This window comes from Amphibalanus amphitrite, unplaced genomic scaffold (assembly GCF_019059575.1).
Source record: "Amphibalanus amphitrite isolate SeventyFive unplaced genomic scaffold, NRLGWU_Aamphi_draft 000105F_arrow, whole genome shotgun sequence".
NCBI classification, from domain to species: domain Eukaryota; kingdom Metazoa; phylum Arthropoda; class Thecostraca; order Balanomorpha; family Balanidae; genus Amphibalanus; species Amphibalanus amphitrite.
In genome coordinates this window covers 444,319-461,935 of record NW_024881600.1, presented here as the reverse complement: position 1 = coordinate 461,935, position 17,617 = coordinate 444,319, and the positions used below count along the sequence as shown (strand labels likewise).

The 17,617-nt window shown below is 53.0% G+C and overlaps 1 protein-coding gene across 1 annotated transcript in view; it reads left to right on the top strand.

Annotated features, from left to right (window-relative positions):
• The window catches only part of LOC122380706, a 32,140-nt gene extending 20,005 nt beyond the window's left edge, over positions 1-12,135 (top strand). Inside the window, exons 8-9 of the mRNA XM_043364106.1 lie at positions 7,098-7,188; positions 10,306-12,135. Coding sequence (XP_043220041.1) covers positions 7,098-7,188; positions 10,306-10,787 — 573 coding nt within the window. The 3' untranslated portion in view covers positions 10,788-12,135. The remainder of the gene's footprint in view (positions 1-7,097; positions 7,189-10,305) is intronic.
• The last annotated feature ends 5,482 nt before the right edge of the window (positions 12,136-17,617 follow it).

Here is a 17,617-nt window from a genome sequence, read left to right as displayed (position 1 = left end):
TATCAGTGTGCATTCCTGTTTGTCGGCTATACTGGGCCGTCCTTGCGCGGAGTCCGCGTCACTGTGCCCTGCCCGGTCAGCCCACCGGGCGTAGTGCGTCCTCACCCAGCCGTGTTCGCGCTGCTGGCCCGTCACAGGCACTGTGACTCACTGCCGTCCTTCGCTCGGTCCCGTGCACCGAACGGTAGTGGCTCAATGAACGGCAGCATCGTGTTCTGGCTTCTCCCGACCTGGTGGACGTTGTCGATCGGTAGTCCCTTGTCGGCAGTGTCGAGGAGTCATGAAGCTGTGGTAGTTTGGTTTTTTGCCGTGGTTTCTTTGGCGCAGCGCAGTGGAAAAGCCCCACTCCCTTGGTATATAGGGCCTTGGCCCCACTCAGTGTAAACGAGGTGTCGACTAGGTATCAGAAAACCGCGGAGTTCGTGCGCTGTGTAGCTCGAGGGTTCGGGCTGTATTTGACCTTGCATTGTTCAAGGAGTTATTGCAGTTGCTTGTTCTCGTTGCTTCTTGAGCTGCCGTTTATATGTTTGGTTTATCCGCTTGCCGCTGGCATTATATGCTGATGCGCGTTCGGATCGTTTTGGTAGGTAGGTGTGCATAAATCCACCAGCGCCGGATGAATTGATCCGCTTCGACTGACACAACATGATCCTTAATATTTCCTTAACCCGCGCACCGACGGGGGTCTGCGCCAACTTCGCACCGACGGGGGCACGGTTCGTCGGAAGGTCATCTCAGGCTCAAAAGAAACGATATATACCATTCGAAAGCTGACGGTGAGCTGAATCCAAAAATGTAATTTATCGATCGATGGCCTTTTTTGAAAATTGCGTTTTTGTAAAAACTTAATAATCTTTTATTCAACGGGCTATCCCGGACATTCTTGAAAACATAAACATGTATTTTTTAGTTCCAGTGAAAGCTGAGCGCCAAAAGAACAATATTTAGCGAAACAATATTTCCAAACATTAATATGCGTCTCCCACAGCCGACAATAAGGCGCAATCACACAGTTCAGTGTCACGATGGACCAAAGTCAGCCGCACATAAGCGTGAAATGACCCTTATCGACTCGCAGACCCGGCGCTCTCGGCCCGCCTGACCGGCCACGGAAAGAACGTTCGGCTCTCGTTCTACTAAACAAATGTCATATTTGTCAGTTTAACTGTCCACATCGCTATTAAAGTTATTCAGGATACCTGTGAAGAAAATTCATTGCTCTGCCATCTTCACATCATGCATTAATTTGCATTTGTTCATGTCTACATTTGCTCAATTGAGCTTGGTATCATGCCCATATAAGGAAAATTGGCCGCGCTGAAATGTCAGAGGTTGCACCGGCCTCAGCTCGGGTGGAGTGGGGGTAGCGCCCGGCGGGGCAGGGTAACCTTTGACCGGCCGCACGGCCGAGCAGCTGTCACCAGTACAGCCTCTGACAGTGAAACCCCGCTCACTTCCCCTGCGCGGCCACTGATCGCAGCTAAATGGAACAAAATATGTATAAGAAAAATGTAAATTAAAGCATGTTGTAAATCAAGCAGAACAATGAATTTTCTTCACAGGTATCCTAAATATCTTTAATAGCGATGTGGACAGTTAAAGTGACAAATATGACATTTGTTTAGTAGAACGAGAGCCGAACGTTCTTTCCGTGGCCGGTCAGGCGGACCGAGAGCGCCGGGTCTGCGAGTCGATAAGGGTCATTTCACGCTTCTGTGTGGCTGACTTTGGTCCATCGTGACACTGAGCTGTGTGATTGCGCCTTATTGTCGGCTGTGGGAGACGCATATGCATGTTCGGAAATATTGCTTCGCTAAATATTGTTCTTTTGGCGTTCAGCTTTCACTGGAACTCAAAAATACGTGTTTATGTTTTCAAGAATGTCCGGGAGAGCCCGTTGAATAAAAGATTATTAAGTTTTTACAAAAACGCAATTTTCAAAAAAGGCCATCTATCGATTTTGTTAAAAATACATTTTTGGATTCAGCTCACCGTCAGCTTTCGAATCGTATATACCGTTTCTTTTGAGCCTGAGATGACCTTCCGACGAACCGTGGGGGGGGGGCGGATGACCGCCCCCCCCCCCTGAGATCTCGAGAACGAAGCAAGATAGCGACAAGCGGTAAACGGCATCGGATACGCACGGCCAAGATCTACAATTTTTACTAAGGTCATTTTCAGGTCAGGTCAAAGATGACGTCACAGGGGTCGAAAAAGTCAAAATGGCGGTGCTAGATATGGAGAGAGTTTTTCTCGAATAACTTTCGAATTAGTCAAGATAGGAACAAACTAAGGGCATCATCGTGATCCTCTCGTCAATCCGCATCGAATGATATATATGTTGACCTCGAAAGGTCAAGGTCAAAGGTTGACCTCAGGTCACGTGACCTCGAGGTCATCATGTATATCATTCGATGCGTCTTGACGAGCTGAACACAATGAGACCATCCACGCGTCTGTATCTTGTTCTTGTACGGAGTTATTAGCCAAAAACCTTTGGTGACCTTTGATGACGTCACACGACCTCACAGCTGCCCAACAGCAAAACAGACCTCAAGGTAGTGAAGGTTGATCGTATATGAAGTCATGTATGGTATATGGGGCCATTCCGACCCGTTTTAGTGGTAAAAACAGGGAGTTGATTTTTCCCCCATTGACTTATAATGGGGAGGTCGCAAAATTGACCTGACCTTAGGTCACCGATATCAAAATTCCGAGATATACAAATTGTAGCTACTAATGACCTAATAATATCCTGAGACTTTCAAAGGCCTCAGACATCTACTGTAGCTCTGGCACGGTGACAAAGTTGCAAAAAAGTGACTTGAGGTTGGGTCATTCAAAGTGACCTGGTGACCTGACCTTAAAAGGTAGGAGGTTCAAACTTGCACACCATGTGTAAAATTAATGAGGTTATACTCATACCAAATTTCGCGGCGCTACGCGCCGCGGTTTTCCCGCTATTCGCGAAAAACCTCAGGGGGGGGGGCGGATATCCGCCCCCCCGTCGGTGCGCGGGTTAATATTGTGTGCCATCGAAATTAATTGGTAAACGGTGTAAATAACTGCATAAGTCTTTTCCATTTGCCATGAATAAATTAGTTTCGATGGTGTGAACTGTGAAGCACCTTCCTTGAGCACAGCCCTCCTTTCGGCCTACACAATATGCTTTTAGTCACTCAAAGGTGGACGACACGTATTTGAAGGAGTGTCGCCTGCTGGGTTTTATAATATTAGCATCCTCTCTGCGCAGTGCGCACTATCGTCTGTTTTGACTCACCTCGGTCTCTCAGAGTTAGAGGTAGGTCAACCCCGGACCCGCACGGGGCAGGTCTACCCGGACCCGCCAGTGACCAGACCGGTCGGAGGCTCATTGTTAGTCCGGTCTTGGGTCCGGCTTGGACTGACCAAACATATTACGCACTCTTTTTACTACGCAGCATGACTCACTATACCCGTGAGACGGGACGAGACACAGACGCACGTCCTCTTCGATCTCATCCGGTCACCGATACCCACATCCTTGCAAAGCCACGGGTACGTTCCTGAAGTCCGTACCGCCCTGCACCATTGCCGGGAGCCGCTGCGTGCCGGCCCCGGTATTTCTCCGAACTGGCCTCGGGCCGTCCTGCCCTGTGGTCAGATGACTCATTTGCTATCACCCGCGGCGGCAGCGAGTCAGATTTGACACGATCGGCTGTAATGAGCCAGTGAGCTGTGAGTATGTGAATTTCCTCGCGTTTTAGAGCGTTTGCGGGTGCATATGGCACGCGCCGGAATCAGGGCGGGCGCCGCGTGCCGCCGCCGGCGCTGCAGACCCTGTGATTTGCACGTCCGGTGTCCTACACTTTGGGCTGGCCCAGATTTTGCAGGCCGATGTCACTGTCAGTTGTCGGCCACAAATATATAGCAGAACTGTGCCATCATTTGGACCGCACAGAATAAAGTGTTGTAGTGGGATGGGTGCGCAGCCACCTGTTGTCAGGCTAGTTCTTTCAGCATTTGTTTCCATGATTTGCTATATGGACCATGAAGTAGGAGTGTTGACCTAGTGATGTGGTCGCCTTGGCGCATTTATGTCCATTGAGAGTTTGTATTTGTTTTGTTGGGTTAGCCTCTTTCGGCCTGACGAGACCAACCATTTGAGTGAATGGTCTTCCATACTCAACCATATTTTAGTGAATGGTCTCCCTGTAGTCTGCCTACGTATGGCTATTGGCTAGTCGCTGAACGGGTCATGAAGGTCACGTAACCCCTACACGTGACCCGTGTGCCACGTGACGGGAGAACCGCTCACGTACGGCCGCGACACGTGGTGGAGCTCTGGCACGTAGCGCGTGACCTGTGACCGCTGGGGTCAGTGGACCTCACGCGCCGGGGACACATGTGTCGAGAGAGGGGAGGGTCATCATGGGCTGTGGTGGATCAAGAGGTATCCGTAATCCAGCACATAACGACACAAGTCATTTGCGATGGCGCTGATTGGATATCCGATACTAGCCTGTCTGGCCCTGTGGCTTTGCATGTCGCCCGCGGCTCTATGGCTGCGTCATAGTCGACTGAACTAAAAACCGCCGGTGTATTCTGACTGTATCACCGGCGCACCGTCTGTCTGCCTGTGGTGTTTGTCTATGTGGCCTTCGGACCAAACTAATAGGCTGCCGGGCCGTCCGCTTCCTCTCGCTACCGACAGACGAGGCGAGTATCATTCATTGCTGCCCTTGCCACCTCCCCGTTCAGAGTGAGGACATGCGTAGTGGCTCGATGGAATCGGCCGAAAATGTGGAGACGGCGAAAAAATGACTGGAAAGTTGGATGGTGTATTCGGATGAGCGGCCCTCTGTGCGCCGCGCCGGGTCGGAAGCTCTGCTGACCTCGCTGGGAGAGCCGAGGTCGGTGGCAGTCCGGCCGGCGGATGGCAGCCGGCCTTTTTGTCCGGCCGGCTGCTGATCTGTTGTCGCCCTCTGTGTTGATGATACGGGCTGTGGCCCTGGTGGAGAAGTGGGCTGGGCAGAACAGGCGGGCGGGCAGCAGGGCGGCCAAAACCGACTGGGCTTGCGATATTGGGTGTAAGTGAATGTGGGTGATTAACGGTGGCCTCAGGCCTGCGTCGGATGGGTCACAAATTGTTCGTCACTGGATTGATATTCAGAGCCATGCTCCTGCCTTGACATTTTCTATGATTTCTGTTAAGGCTTTTGACGTTTCTCTCAAGTCGACTTCTTATTTAATCCCATCTACTAGTGCCACTTCAAAGGTCAAGCACATGTTTGGCCTTTGATGGCTTATCACTGTTGGCTGAGCACGGGCATTGTGCAGTGCTGTCGCAAGCCCCAGTCTCCAGTCGCAGAGGCGGACTCTCCCCGTCCCCGCCCGCGTTGGCGACTTACGGGGCGGCGGCTCGCTTTCGTGGTGTGATAATATTTAATAACGCCCCAGGGTCGTCACGATTGAGCCCCGCATCACACTACCGTCGCATCTCCGCCTCACGCCGGGGGCATGGGCGGGATGCGAAGGATGCACTCAACAACGATGAGGACAATCGAAAGTGTTGGTGTTGGGGTCCCTACCAGCAGTGACCATATGGCCAACCGGAAACAGCTTCTGGGCGACTGAATGACATGCCTTTTTCTTTGATCTTATGCCGTGTGTTCCTCATTGCCAGCCCTTCACATCATCGTCACGTCACCTTCACGTCATATCGAGATTTGTGTGACCACTTGACTCTATGCAGTACAGCTCATGCTCTTTGTGTTCCGTTTTCGCTGTGTTGACCGGTAGTTTCCCCCGTTTTGGTAGCTAAGTCACGGCCTACACAACGGTCGTGGTCGGGGAGTGATGTTGCACCCGTGGCCGCGCCCCTTCTGTTGCCAGCGCGGTCTGCTCGGCCGGTCGGCTCGACATGGGCCGTGGAGTGTGTTAAATGGAGCTCATCCGCGGTACTTACCGTGATGACACGGAACAGACACTGGCTTAGCAGATAATGCTCAGCGGCAGTGGCCGAGATTTTCGTGGACTTGAAGCGTAATGGGGCTGGAGCTGGATGGGCGCATGGGCGCATTCAGTAAGTCAGGACAAAACGGAAAAAAATGCCGAACTATTCATATCAGAACTTGGAGAACTTGAGAAGCATATAAGAATTTGAACTGGTCCGTGCTGCCCTCACTCCAGTCAAAAATCAAAATCCCTTTCGTAGCATAGATATCGTATATTCTACGACCGGCATTTTGAGTCCAGATGGCAAAGAATCTTCGTCGTACGGGTGTCGGTGAACGGAGTCTATATTTATTTGATATGCGTTGTCTTTTGCCTGACCCTTTGTTATGTGTTAAGCTCCCTCTCTTACCCCCCCCCCCCCGAGGGGTGAGGCAAATTAAGCGAGCTAGCTCGCCCATGTTCTGTCATTTCCCATGCCAATGTGTCACTGTGTCAGTATAACATATCGTCGACAGGCGGCGCGGCGCTGGCGCGCGTCCGAGACAATAGCAGCGCCGTTAGCCAGTGCCCGCCCCGTCATCACTGTCAGCCGGTGATTGGTGACACATTGTCTCTCCGAGGCGGCAGCGTACGGTGGCAAAACGGCGTACCGACCACCAACTACCTCTGCCGCGGCCGCTGCCGCCGCGCGCGTCACTCCTCGTACCCCAGACGGTCGCCGCCGCGCCGCTGCTCGTCTCTGAGACGCGTGGCGCGCCGGCGGTGTATGTAGTGTATGTGTGACGGAGCCCACAGCGTGCTCGCCATATGGTCGGCATGCGGCGGCCTCTTCGCCACCGCTTTTGAAGGGCCGGGCTGTTTTGCGGTGGCTCGTCGTCCGTGACGCTAGTGGAGCACCGCCGGACGAGTGCGTGATACGGTTTCACTTGATGTGGTGTGAATGTGGGGAGAGTGGGATATGGAGATTATGTGTTTGGAAATATTGGGGCTGTTGTTTGATTCCGCATTGTTACGTCATATCGGTATTGTGTGATAATGCGGAGCACATGTGAATAATTGACATTGACGATTGAAGCTGGCGTGCTATGACGTTTGAAATGTTCCGACCCGATGTTACTTCGCTTGACGACTAGCTGACCTGAACTGACGTCTTTCGGCAGATGCTGCGTGACCTGAGGTCGGGTGTGCGGGACGACGACAGGTCACCGAGTCGAGGTGCCACCGGCGGATCGTCGCTCTACGGCCAATCAGGTACAGCCACGTCACACCAAGGAACCAATCAGAGTCCGGGGTGAGATGGACTCGGCTCATGGCTTCTCTTATAGCGATTTATGGAGTAATCTGTGATTTTCATGATATTTTTTTTTACATCAATTCCAAGACTTTTAAAGTAAAACTCACTTTTAGAACGCAACTTATAAGCATGCTGATTTCCTACTTCTTTGTAATGAGCATCAATCGTAACGGACTTATGATCACGCTGCACGTTTTGTCGGGCATTATCATTCAGCAAACGGTCGGCACTCGGCAAACAACACGGGCATATATCAATACAGCAAGGTCATTACGATATGAGCCACCCAGTGGCTAATGAGATACGACGCTCCCGTAATACCAACAGGCCCGCCTGCCTCCCCTCGGGCGGCCGTCAGATGGTGGCTCCGGTTTCTGCCGGTCCGGTGTGGCCCATATGCGTGTGTTTGCGCGTGGTCGGCGGTGCCGGCGGCTGTCTGGCTTATGATGGATCGGGGAGCGGTGATACCCCGACCGCAGACTGTCCTGGGGAGATGGAGGGAGAGGAGAGAGAGAGAGCGGGGGAGAGGGTGGTGACGGCTCCCCTGGTGACGACAGACAGAATGGTGATGGAGCCGCACAAATGGCAGGGGTGGTGGGGGCGGATGCTCGGGTCGGAGCGGGGGTCGGATCGGGTCGGCCCGGAGGCAGCTGTGTGGGCCCGTACTCGTAGTCGCGGTGGTAACCTTTCTGGGTCGCAGCTGCGCCCTGTGTGCTGATATAGCAGCGCTGCAGGTGAACAGGAAGGACAGAGTGTTTTTGGTAGTTACCACGCCTACCACAACTGATAAAAGAGTCGCTTTTACGATCGTCCCAACTTTTTTCATTGATTGGTTTCAGAATTCAGTTCCTCACTTTATGTCGTAAAATCAGTACATGTGTCAATTGATATCCAGACCACGGAATATATAGTCTACGACATATGTCGTAGGACGTAGACTATATATTCTGTGTCCAGACTGACCAATTTGTCACTTAGATCTTGGTCTAGCACATTGATTTGTTGGATATCCACTATCCAGCCACCAAACAATATTTCTTTCGACTAGAGCCGGAGTAGTGGAGGTGACGTAAGAAAAGATGTTTTAGTTGCCCCTTCGATGACAGCGTAAACTTCCACCTCAGTCACTGTCACCTGACTCGTGCTTCCATCGGTACCACCGTCAGACCGGGTCCGTGCAACTCGCCTTGTGCCGCCTGAACTGGGGAACCCATTGGACTTGCGGTGTTACCTTGCTTGGCCCCTGTGGCCGCGCAACGAAGTTCGAACGGGCGAAATTCGAACTACTTATATGCAAACTGTTGGGATTGGCACACAGCGGATCGCCTGGCGTGCTCCCGATGATCGATATTCACTCTCCCGGATCTGGATGTGAGATGCGAAGGCCGCCGGCAGTAATTTCTGGGAGGAATGTATATTGAAAGATTCGGCGTCAGATGTTTATCGACGCGATTTTGTATTGGTTTGCACCATGTCTTGCCAAAGGAATGTTAAGGTGTGCCGTTTTCTGGAACCGGCATTCGATAATATGGTAGATGGTTTATTGGATGGACAGCTATCTTTATTGGCTTATTGTGGGTTTTGCTGCAATCTGCTCCACAATCATGCAAAAGCCAACTGGCCGAATTTTGTACAAAGAATTAGCGTCACTTTTATCTGTTGATGTTTTATGTATTGTTTTTCATTCAGGGAACCTCTCGCGAACTGTTGATTTCGAGACGTCATATCTGAACTCGTTTGCATCTAATTACAAGACAGATCACCGACTCCCGATAAGATATTTCAACAGATCCCTCCCATCTGCGAAATGCGTGCCAACAGACACACTTTCCACCCTGTACTGCGTTCCGGTCCATCCACTCGTGATCCCGTATTTGGGTTACACAGGCGCACAGGTCGAGACCCAGACCCGAGCTCGGCGTGTCCCACAGAGGTTCGTCACGCTGTCACGACCCCGGGACTTGTCCCCAAAGTCGTGCCTGAGTGCCACTCACAGCCGCTGAAGACACTCCCCGCCGGCGGGACCCTGTAGCAAACGGAAGAGCGTGCGTTTGGGACAAGAGTCGTGTGAAAAGTGTCCTGACAAAACTGGATATCATGACTGACGAGGCCGATTCACACCAGAGTTTTGTGGCTCATCCAGGATGACCGTCAGGAATCGCCACGGTTGACAGAAAATCCTCGCGCATCAGCGGTTTTGTGGCGTGGTTTTTGTGGTGTTTGAATGGTTTTGTCGCTAGTTTGTGTGGTGGTAGCGGTGGGCCAACCTTGACCAAGTTTCGGACCTTATTTTTTATTGGGATTATGTGATGACCATCGGCTTCCGTATAGATACTCTTCCTGTTCTTCAATAAATAAAGATTGGGGCCATTTCAGCCATTCTTGCTTCGGTGTGTGCAGTTGCATCAGTCCGTCCATGAATGAGAGTTGGAGAGCTCATCAACGAATATGCTCCGTTTTGTCTCGAACTTGTGTGTCGGTTAACATTTTCCGTTTTTCCGAACATCTAAACCGTATTCCTCTTTAATCGCGTCTCGCCACCGAGTCGGAGCTGAAAGTCGTGGGACATTTTGTCTTATGAGCCTGTTTGAAGTATTCGAAGTGTCCGGACGTGATGTTGTTTGACCTCGCTCGAGTCTGGATGTCGTTTCCTTCTTGTCATCCTCATGCCTGTGCGTATTTTGATGCGCTATTTCAACTTGCGCTGCTTATTGAGGCATAATCATTACGCATCGGGAGCAGATGTCTCCCTCCGCCCGACTGTTCTCATTCTAGATTTCTCGGCTTGATATAGCGTCTGAATTAGCCCCGGTTGTTCTCTGCGGTAATTTCAGATAGTTACGTCCGTCGAACAATCATTTGTAACTCATGTGACTGTTGGGTGACCATTTGTAGCTGACACCCCGGGGGTACAAATTATCGTCACAGACCATAACGATGTCTGACCTAGTTTGTGAAAGTATGACTGGAACCGTGTCGTCTATGTAACTATCAGACACGTGTATCGGTGGCTGTGGGCCGGAAGGGACACCGCTCTCACCACCTCCGTCACTGACACCCCGTCCCTCCGACAGATGAGTTTTGGCGCGGCGGCGGCTCGGGCTCCGGCTCAGCAGTGGCGGTGGTGGCGCGCCCGTGGTTCGACCAGTCGCCAGACAGTGACACTGAGGAGTACCTGTTGGACAACTCGCTGAGGGACCAGCTGGTGCCGGCCAGCCCGGCGCGCTGTGACGATGACGTGGTCTCTCTGCGGACAGCCGGGGACATTAGCCTGCCGCGGTACGGCAGTCCGCCGGCAGCCGCCGCCGCCACCGCCACAGACCCCAGGTACTATCAGAACATCGGCTTTGTGATGTCGCCGGCCGGTGAGCTGCAGCGGTACTACGGCCGACCGATGGCCCCCGGTGTGGGCGGAGGGAGGCCCCCGCAGCCGGACCAGGCTGCTCTGTTGGCCGGGGTGGCCGGACTGAGTGTTCAGGGCGCGGCGACCAGCCCCACGGCGGCGGCAGCGGCAGGGGCGGCGCCCGCACAACTGGTAACGGGTGGCGGCCAGTAGCCCGGCGGCTCCGTCTCCTGCCGGTAGGAGTGTGAGCCGCGCGTGTATTTGTAGCGGGGATGGCTGTGCTTGGGGCTCCGAAGAGTGCCACGTGGCTCGTCGGCGGGGCTCTGCCGTGTGCGGGCGGACCGCCGACGCTCCCATGTCGCCGTCGACGCGCGGTGGCCCGTTCGTCCACTGTATGTGCGTGGGATGCTCTCTGCCAAACGACCGTGCTGGCAATCCCAGATCTCAGAGCGCGGTGCTGACTCGGTGACGTAGTTGCTCATGACAGACAGCGAAGGCGTGCCTGGGTGCGCGTCCCTGCGCCCACTGTCCTGGGCGAGCTCCGCCCGCCGGGCCGGGGCGTCGTGTATTGTACATAGAATGAACGGCGTGCTGCCGTCGTCCGCAGCCTGTTAGCCGGGCAGTCTGTTTTGTAGACGCCGCTGTTCGGCTCGACTGCTGTTATCTCCGCTGTATTCACGCCGTTTTTGGAGAGCTGTTGGTGAACATTGTGCTGGGGAAGTGTTATTCGCTCTGTTCAGAGAACGCTAGGCACGCGCGTTATGTATTAGTTTGCAATTTCTCCATGACATGTTTGGCTCCTATGGCTTCAGGAGCGAATACCTCATCTGGTCCACACCAGATCACACTCTAAGTCCCGCTAACCTGGTACAAATGTCTTTATGCACGATTCTTCACTGACTCCGAATCTCAACTCCCAGTGCTAATGATTTCATTTGGCTCATGAGTGTAAACGAATATGCAAAAAAGTGTAATAATCTCAACTGCTTGTTCCGTCCTGAATTGAAAACGTCCACAGCAAGATCCATCCATAATACTTCATAATGAGCATAAAACGTCTCCATTTCGACCACTTTGCATAAACTCACTCCATACAATATATGCCAAAGGTGAAGCAACACCCTCCCTATTTCATCCGTCCTGTCTCTGGCCTTTCTCACTCTCTCCATAGCCTGCCTTCCATTTAATCTCCGTAACGCTATCGTCGGTCGTCCCGACTGCCCTCTGGCCCGACCTGACCTGACCTGACCTGACCTGACCCCACCGTCTCACCGACGACACTCCACAGTACAACGATTCGCGCCGGCGTGGGTCGGCCGCCGCCTCGTGCGGGACAGAATATGCGGTGCTTATTTTTATACCGGTGTGTGTACGACGTTGTGCGTGTGTGTCGTGCTCGTGGGATCGCGGCCGCCGCCGTCGTGTGTGGCCCACCCGCGGCGCACTGTGGCGAGTGGTGTCCCCTGGGACAGACCGGAGCCTGGTGCTGCCCGGTGGGGCCCAGATTGTACCTGTGACTGCGCCCATCGCCGGCCAGTCCTAAATAAAGACCGCAGCTGCCGCTGGTGTGTGCTGGATGAGATGCGGGGTGAGGCTGGTTGGGTGATTTGAAAGGTGAAAGACGGAAAGGTCAAAGGAAGGGCTTCGTAGCTGAGTGAGACTGGGTACCTTGGTGCTGGTTCAATGGCGTCAAATGCAGAACTGGCACAGATTATTTATCGATCGTTTGATAGGAGCGTGACTTATTAGATGTTGAAACGGCAGAATACGCCTGAAATGGTCAGGAATTGCAGGCCAGGGTCGTGCTCGTGTTGAATTGGCTTCGTCTCTGCCTCACGACAGTGGAACGCCTCACGCCTGGCGCCGAATATCTCGTATATGAAATTTGGAGGTGATTTATTCCGGTGACGAACCTACAAACTTCGCGATATTCTTCCCTGCAAATGGTGATGACTCATTTTCAGACAATTTTTACGCAGAGCCAAGTTAAAATATTTACCCCATTACGTCGCTCGCTGCATTTCTTGCTAAGTGTAATGTTCCTTCTGCTCCGTTCTGCAGTTCTGCTCCAAGTGAGTGAAGGTTATGCTCGAATGTCAAGCACAACTGGAGTGAGCCGGTCCAGACTCGTCTCCTGCCGCTCCCGACATACTGTGGAAAATTATGATTATAAGGAACAGAAGCCTTAGGAACATATAGTAGGTATTTGGGTCTTTGATTAATGGGTCATCTGCAACGACACTTTGAAGAGAGAGGATTAGTTAGTGCTACGCATTTGTTTCTTGTATTCGTTTGCATCAAGCGCGACAGATACCTATACTGAAACGTAAAAAAGGTGCCGAGCAACAGCATGCGCCACAAACCCTCATTCCCCATATTTCCTGCAATTTTAAAAGCAAATCGTTCTCTCGGAGCCACGAGTAGGTAAGATCTCGTCATAGGTACCTATCATATTTTGATTCATCTCTGGTTGAAGGCGTTTGGTCGTCGGTTTTGCCGTATGGCGACACTGAAGCATTATGTATTTATAGTCATCGTGGCATTATGTATGTGCACTTGCAGCCTGTTCCGCTAGGTCTACCTCGAGACGAGATTTGTGTATTAGTCTGTTGGGCCAAGTAGCTTACGGCTGTGTAGTGCGGTGCAGTATAATTACAGGGATGTAATGCGGCGCAGCATCTGGTAGTGCTCTGCGACAGAGGAAACCTGCTCGCCCTCTTTAGTACACAAGAAGAAACCGAGTCTTGTGCTGAGGAACATTGTCACTCGTTTGACGGTGACAAAATTTTTATCGGGGTGCATCTCACATTCGGTGTGATAGCGTTAATCCTTCACGGGCATAGGCGGCGGAACGGGGGGGGCACCGGGGCACCGTGCCCCCCCTTGGATTCTGCAAGGGGGCACCAATAGCAAGGTGCCCCCCCTTAAATTTGATGTATTAGTACCAGGGGCGGATTCGGGAAAACTCGGGAAATTCGGGAAAGGGGAGGTTCATGAATCGAAGTGGTGCCCCTACCTAGTACCTATGCCCAAAATTAAAACCTCAACGGATTTCGCCCACTTAATTTTGGTGGTGCCCTATTTTCAGTTTTTTTTGCTTTATTTTTGGTTAGTCATGTGATGACTGGTGCCCCTGCTAAGCCGCTGGTGCCCCTGGAAAGACTGTGGTACCTACCTACCCTGCCCCCTGACAAGCCTACGGTGGGCCCTGACATGACTTAGGTGCCCATGGGCCCTGACAGGCCCGTGGTGCCCCTGACAGGCCTGTGGTGTCCTTGCTAGGCATGTGGTGTCCCTGGGCCTTGGCAGGTTTGTGGTGCCCCTGTTAGAACGTAGGTGCCCTTGACAGGTTTGTGGTGCCTCTGACAATCCTAAATTGCCAACGACAGGCTTGTGGTGCCCTTGACAGGCCCATGGTGCCCTTGAGAAGCCGGTGGTTCCCCTGCGAAGCCGATAGTGTCCCTGACAGGCCTCTGGTGCCCCTGGCAGGTCTGTGGTGCCCCTGGAAGACCTGTAGTGCTTTTGCTAGGCCGATGGTGCTCCTGACAGGCCTGTGGTGCCACTGACAGGCCCGTGGTGCCCCTGCTAGGCCTTTGGCACCCCTGGCGGGCCTGTGGTGCCCCTGTCGGCTGTCAGGCCTGTGGTGCTCCTGGCAGGCATGTGGTGACCCCAGGCCCTAAGTCATGACACATGTGACCTCCACCCTGGGATTCGCCACTGATTAGTACTGCGATGGCTTCTTGGGAATTATACATGTAGGATAAATGGAATTTATCAAACGACAATAAGGAAGAGACAAACACATAGGTACTTGAGGATCAGCTTAAAGTTAACCACACATACGGGCAGGGGTGTAATTTTCCTAAAATGATTGTGGGTGCCCAGCTGTAGGGGCGCCCGGCGCCAGGCCGTTTTGGGGCGTGATAGATATTCTTTATGTGGGAGCCTAAATTAACACCGAATTTGATAACATTGCTAGCCGAATGGCGCTTCAAGTGACGTGTCTGACTAAGCAAATACACGCTTAAAAGTGGAAACTGACCGGAAGGACGTAAAAAATATGTAGAGAGGCGCCATCCAGTAGGAGGGGCACCAAATGTGGAGGCGCCAGACGGTTACGACTTACGAGGGCGCCGTGAGACGATGAAAAGGGCGCCATTCTCTTAGGAGGGCGCCGAGTGATTGAAAACGCTATGTGGTCTAGGGGCGCTAAGAGGCCAGAAGGGCGCCGCACAGTCAGTAGTGCTACGTTGGTGGGGACGTGGGGGCGCCAGATGGTTACGAGGGCGCCTTGAGATCATGAAAAGGGCGCCATTCTCGTAAAAGGGTGCCGAGTGATTGAAAACGCTATATGTGGTTCAGGGGCGCTGAGAGGCCAGAAGGGCGCCGAATAGTCGAGGGATGCACGGTGAACAGAGACCTAAGGACGCGAGACGGTCAGGAGGGCGCCGTTAGACCATGAGAATGGCGCGGTGCTGTCAAAAGTGCGCCATTCTCCCAGAAGGGCGCCGAGTGATGATTAAAAACGCTATCCATGCTCGGGGTTACATGAGCAGAGTTAATACGCATTACAAACGGACTACAATGGTGAGCGAATAGGAAAATCCGTTCCTGATACGCATTTACTTGCTCATGTAACCCCGGTACATGAACGCGAGACGGTTAGGAGGACGCCGTTAGAGCATGCGAAGGGCACCGTGCTCTCGAAAGGACGCTTGCAGCCTTGTAAAAGACTTGTGGGTGCTTTTTCATCATTGTGGGGGCATAATTCAGGATTGTGGGTGCATATGCCCCCACAAAGAGATATAAAATTAGGTACACCCCTGCATACGGGGGTGAACTGCAATTTTCGTTTAGTAAAAAAAAAAAAAATCATCGTGTCAGGGCTGTGACGAAAAATAAGTGGCCTAAATCCGATGAGAAAACAGGATTTGGGGGTACCCTAGGTTTGGCTCCTTGAGCCATGGTGCCCCCCCTTGTCTCAAATCGTTCCGCCGCCTATGTTCACGGGGCGTGTCCGTTTTCACGTTTTCCTTCATCTGGCCGACTGCACTGAAGCGTGCGCCCGACGCGATGCTATCAGCAGATGGGAATATCCCTCAGACGTTGCTGTCTCACACCTGCCACTCGGACGGTCTCCGTGCTGTCTTCAGGCGCCGGCTGGGACTACGCCACACTTCCGGGGCAATATTTACCCTATGTCTTCTGCCGGGGGGTGAGGGGGATCGGCTGTGTCCCATCAGAGGCGGTCCTGTTTGTACATTCATCTCGCCGTGTGCCCCGCCCCTTCCCTCTCCCGTCCCCGCCGCACTCACAAATGTGCGTGTTTATTCTGAACATAAACACGCGGATTAGCACTCGCGTTCGGTCCTTTTCTCGCCAGACACGCGCTCTTGTTCAAGCGCCGTGTATCGAGGGAGATATCGCGTCGAGCTCGAGCACTTTTCGCCTTGATGCTAATTCTCCAATCTCTCTTTCCAAGTTCGAGCCGTGCGCTGCGGTTGTGCTGCGCCGTCTCTTGCAAACACGCATTACGGGGTTATCCGTGTGCGGTTTTTGCGCTGCGGTGCCGTGTCAATAACGCTGTGCTCCCTCCGTCACCGACACCGCGGCCGGCTGTGACCTTGGTGATGACATTGCTCAGTTCCCGGCGCCCGGCCCGCCCGGCCTGCCACCTGAGCCCCGGCTGGCGGGCGCAGCTGCTGGTGGCTCCCCGAGCTGTATGTACCGGCGCCGAGCGCGGTGGGTTTCCCAGGCCACAACTGACGTCGCCGCGGCCCGGGTCGCGAGGCGAACAACAACCAACAGCACGTGCCAGGCGGACGGGTGCCGACAGAGAACGTGCAAAGTGCGACTACTTGAGGCAGGAGTCTCTAATCAAAATAATTGACGGATGGTCTGAGCATAGGATTGGCAGCATTTGATTACGTGTTACATAATTTGGCTTAGGGAATCCCGGCCGCACTGTTCCCAATTCATCACGATTTTATACATTTTCGTGCGTTCTTTTGCGTTATAAAAGGATTTAGATAGATTGACCGTCATTTACGCGCTATTTCTCGGTTTGCATTGCACATCGTTATTCGCCACAAACATTTCCTTGGTTAAGTTTGTTTCCTAATTTTTTTACAGGAACCAGACATGAAATGTCTGGCGACATAGGCGTAGGAACAGGGGGGGCCAGGTGGGCAAGTGCCCACCCACTTTTCGAGGTGGGGGGCCAACCATGTGTTTTGGCCCACCCACTTTTTACTCAAGGCCCCTTGTCTCGATTTGATAGGACGTCGTCACCTTCCAGAATAAACAAACTCGGTAAAAATAAGTTCCACGAATCCCCACGCACGGACTCTCAAGGGGCAGTGATGGATCCAAGGAGGCCCTCTGTACGAGTACATACTTGTCAGTCGAAGCCCCTGAGACTGATGGCCTGAGAGACCCTAGTGGATCTGAGGAGGCCCCAATATCCACACTGGTCTGGGGAGGCCCCTGACACTGGCGGTCTGGGAGGCCCCTCTATCCATACTAGTCAGAGGTCTGAGACTGGTGGTCTGGGAGGCCCCTCCATCCACACTAGTCAGAATAGGCCCCTGACACTGGCGGTCTATCCGAGGCCCCCTACCCTCACTAGTCAGAGGAGGCCCCTCTATCCTCAAAAGTCAGAAGAGGCCCCTGAGACTGCTGGTCTGGGAGGCCTATCCATCTACACTGTAGTCAGAGGAGGCCCCTGAGACTGATGACCTGATAGGCCCTTATAATCACACCAGGCAGAAGAGGCCCATGAGACTGATTGACTGAGAGGCCCTTCTATTCATACTGGCCACAGGAGACCCCCAAAACTTTCGGTCTGGGAGGTCCCTCAATCCGGCACCAGTCAGAAGAGTCCCCTGAAACTGATGGCCTGGGAAGCCCTTATATTCACACTAGGCAGAAGAGGCCCCTGAGACTGATGGTATGAGAGGCCCTCATATTCACACCAGTCAGAAGAGGCCCCCGAGGCTGATGGTTGTGAGGCCCCTCTGTTCATATAACTGGCCACTGGAGGC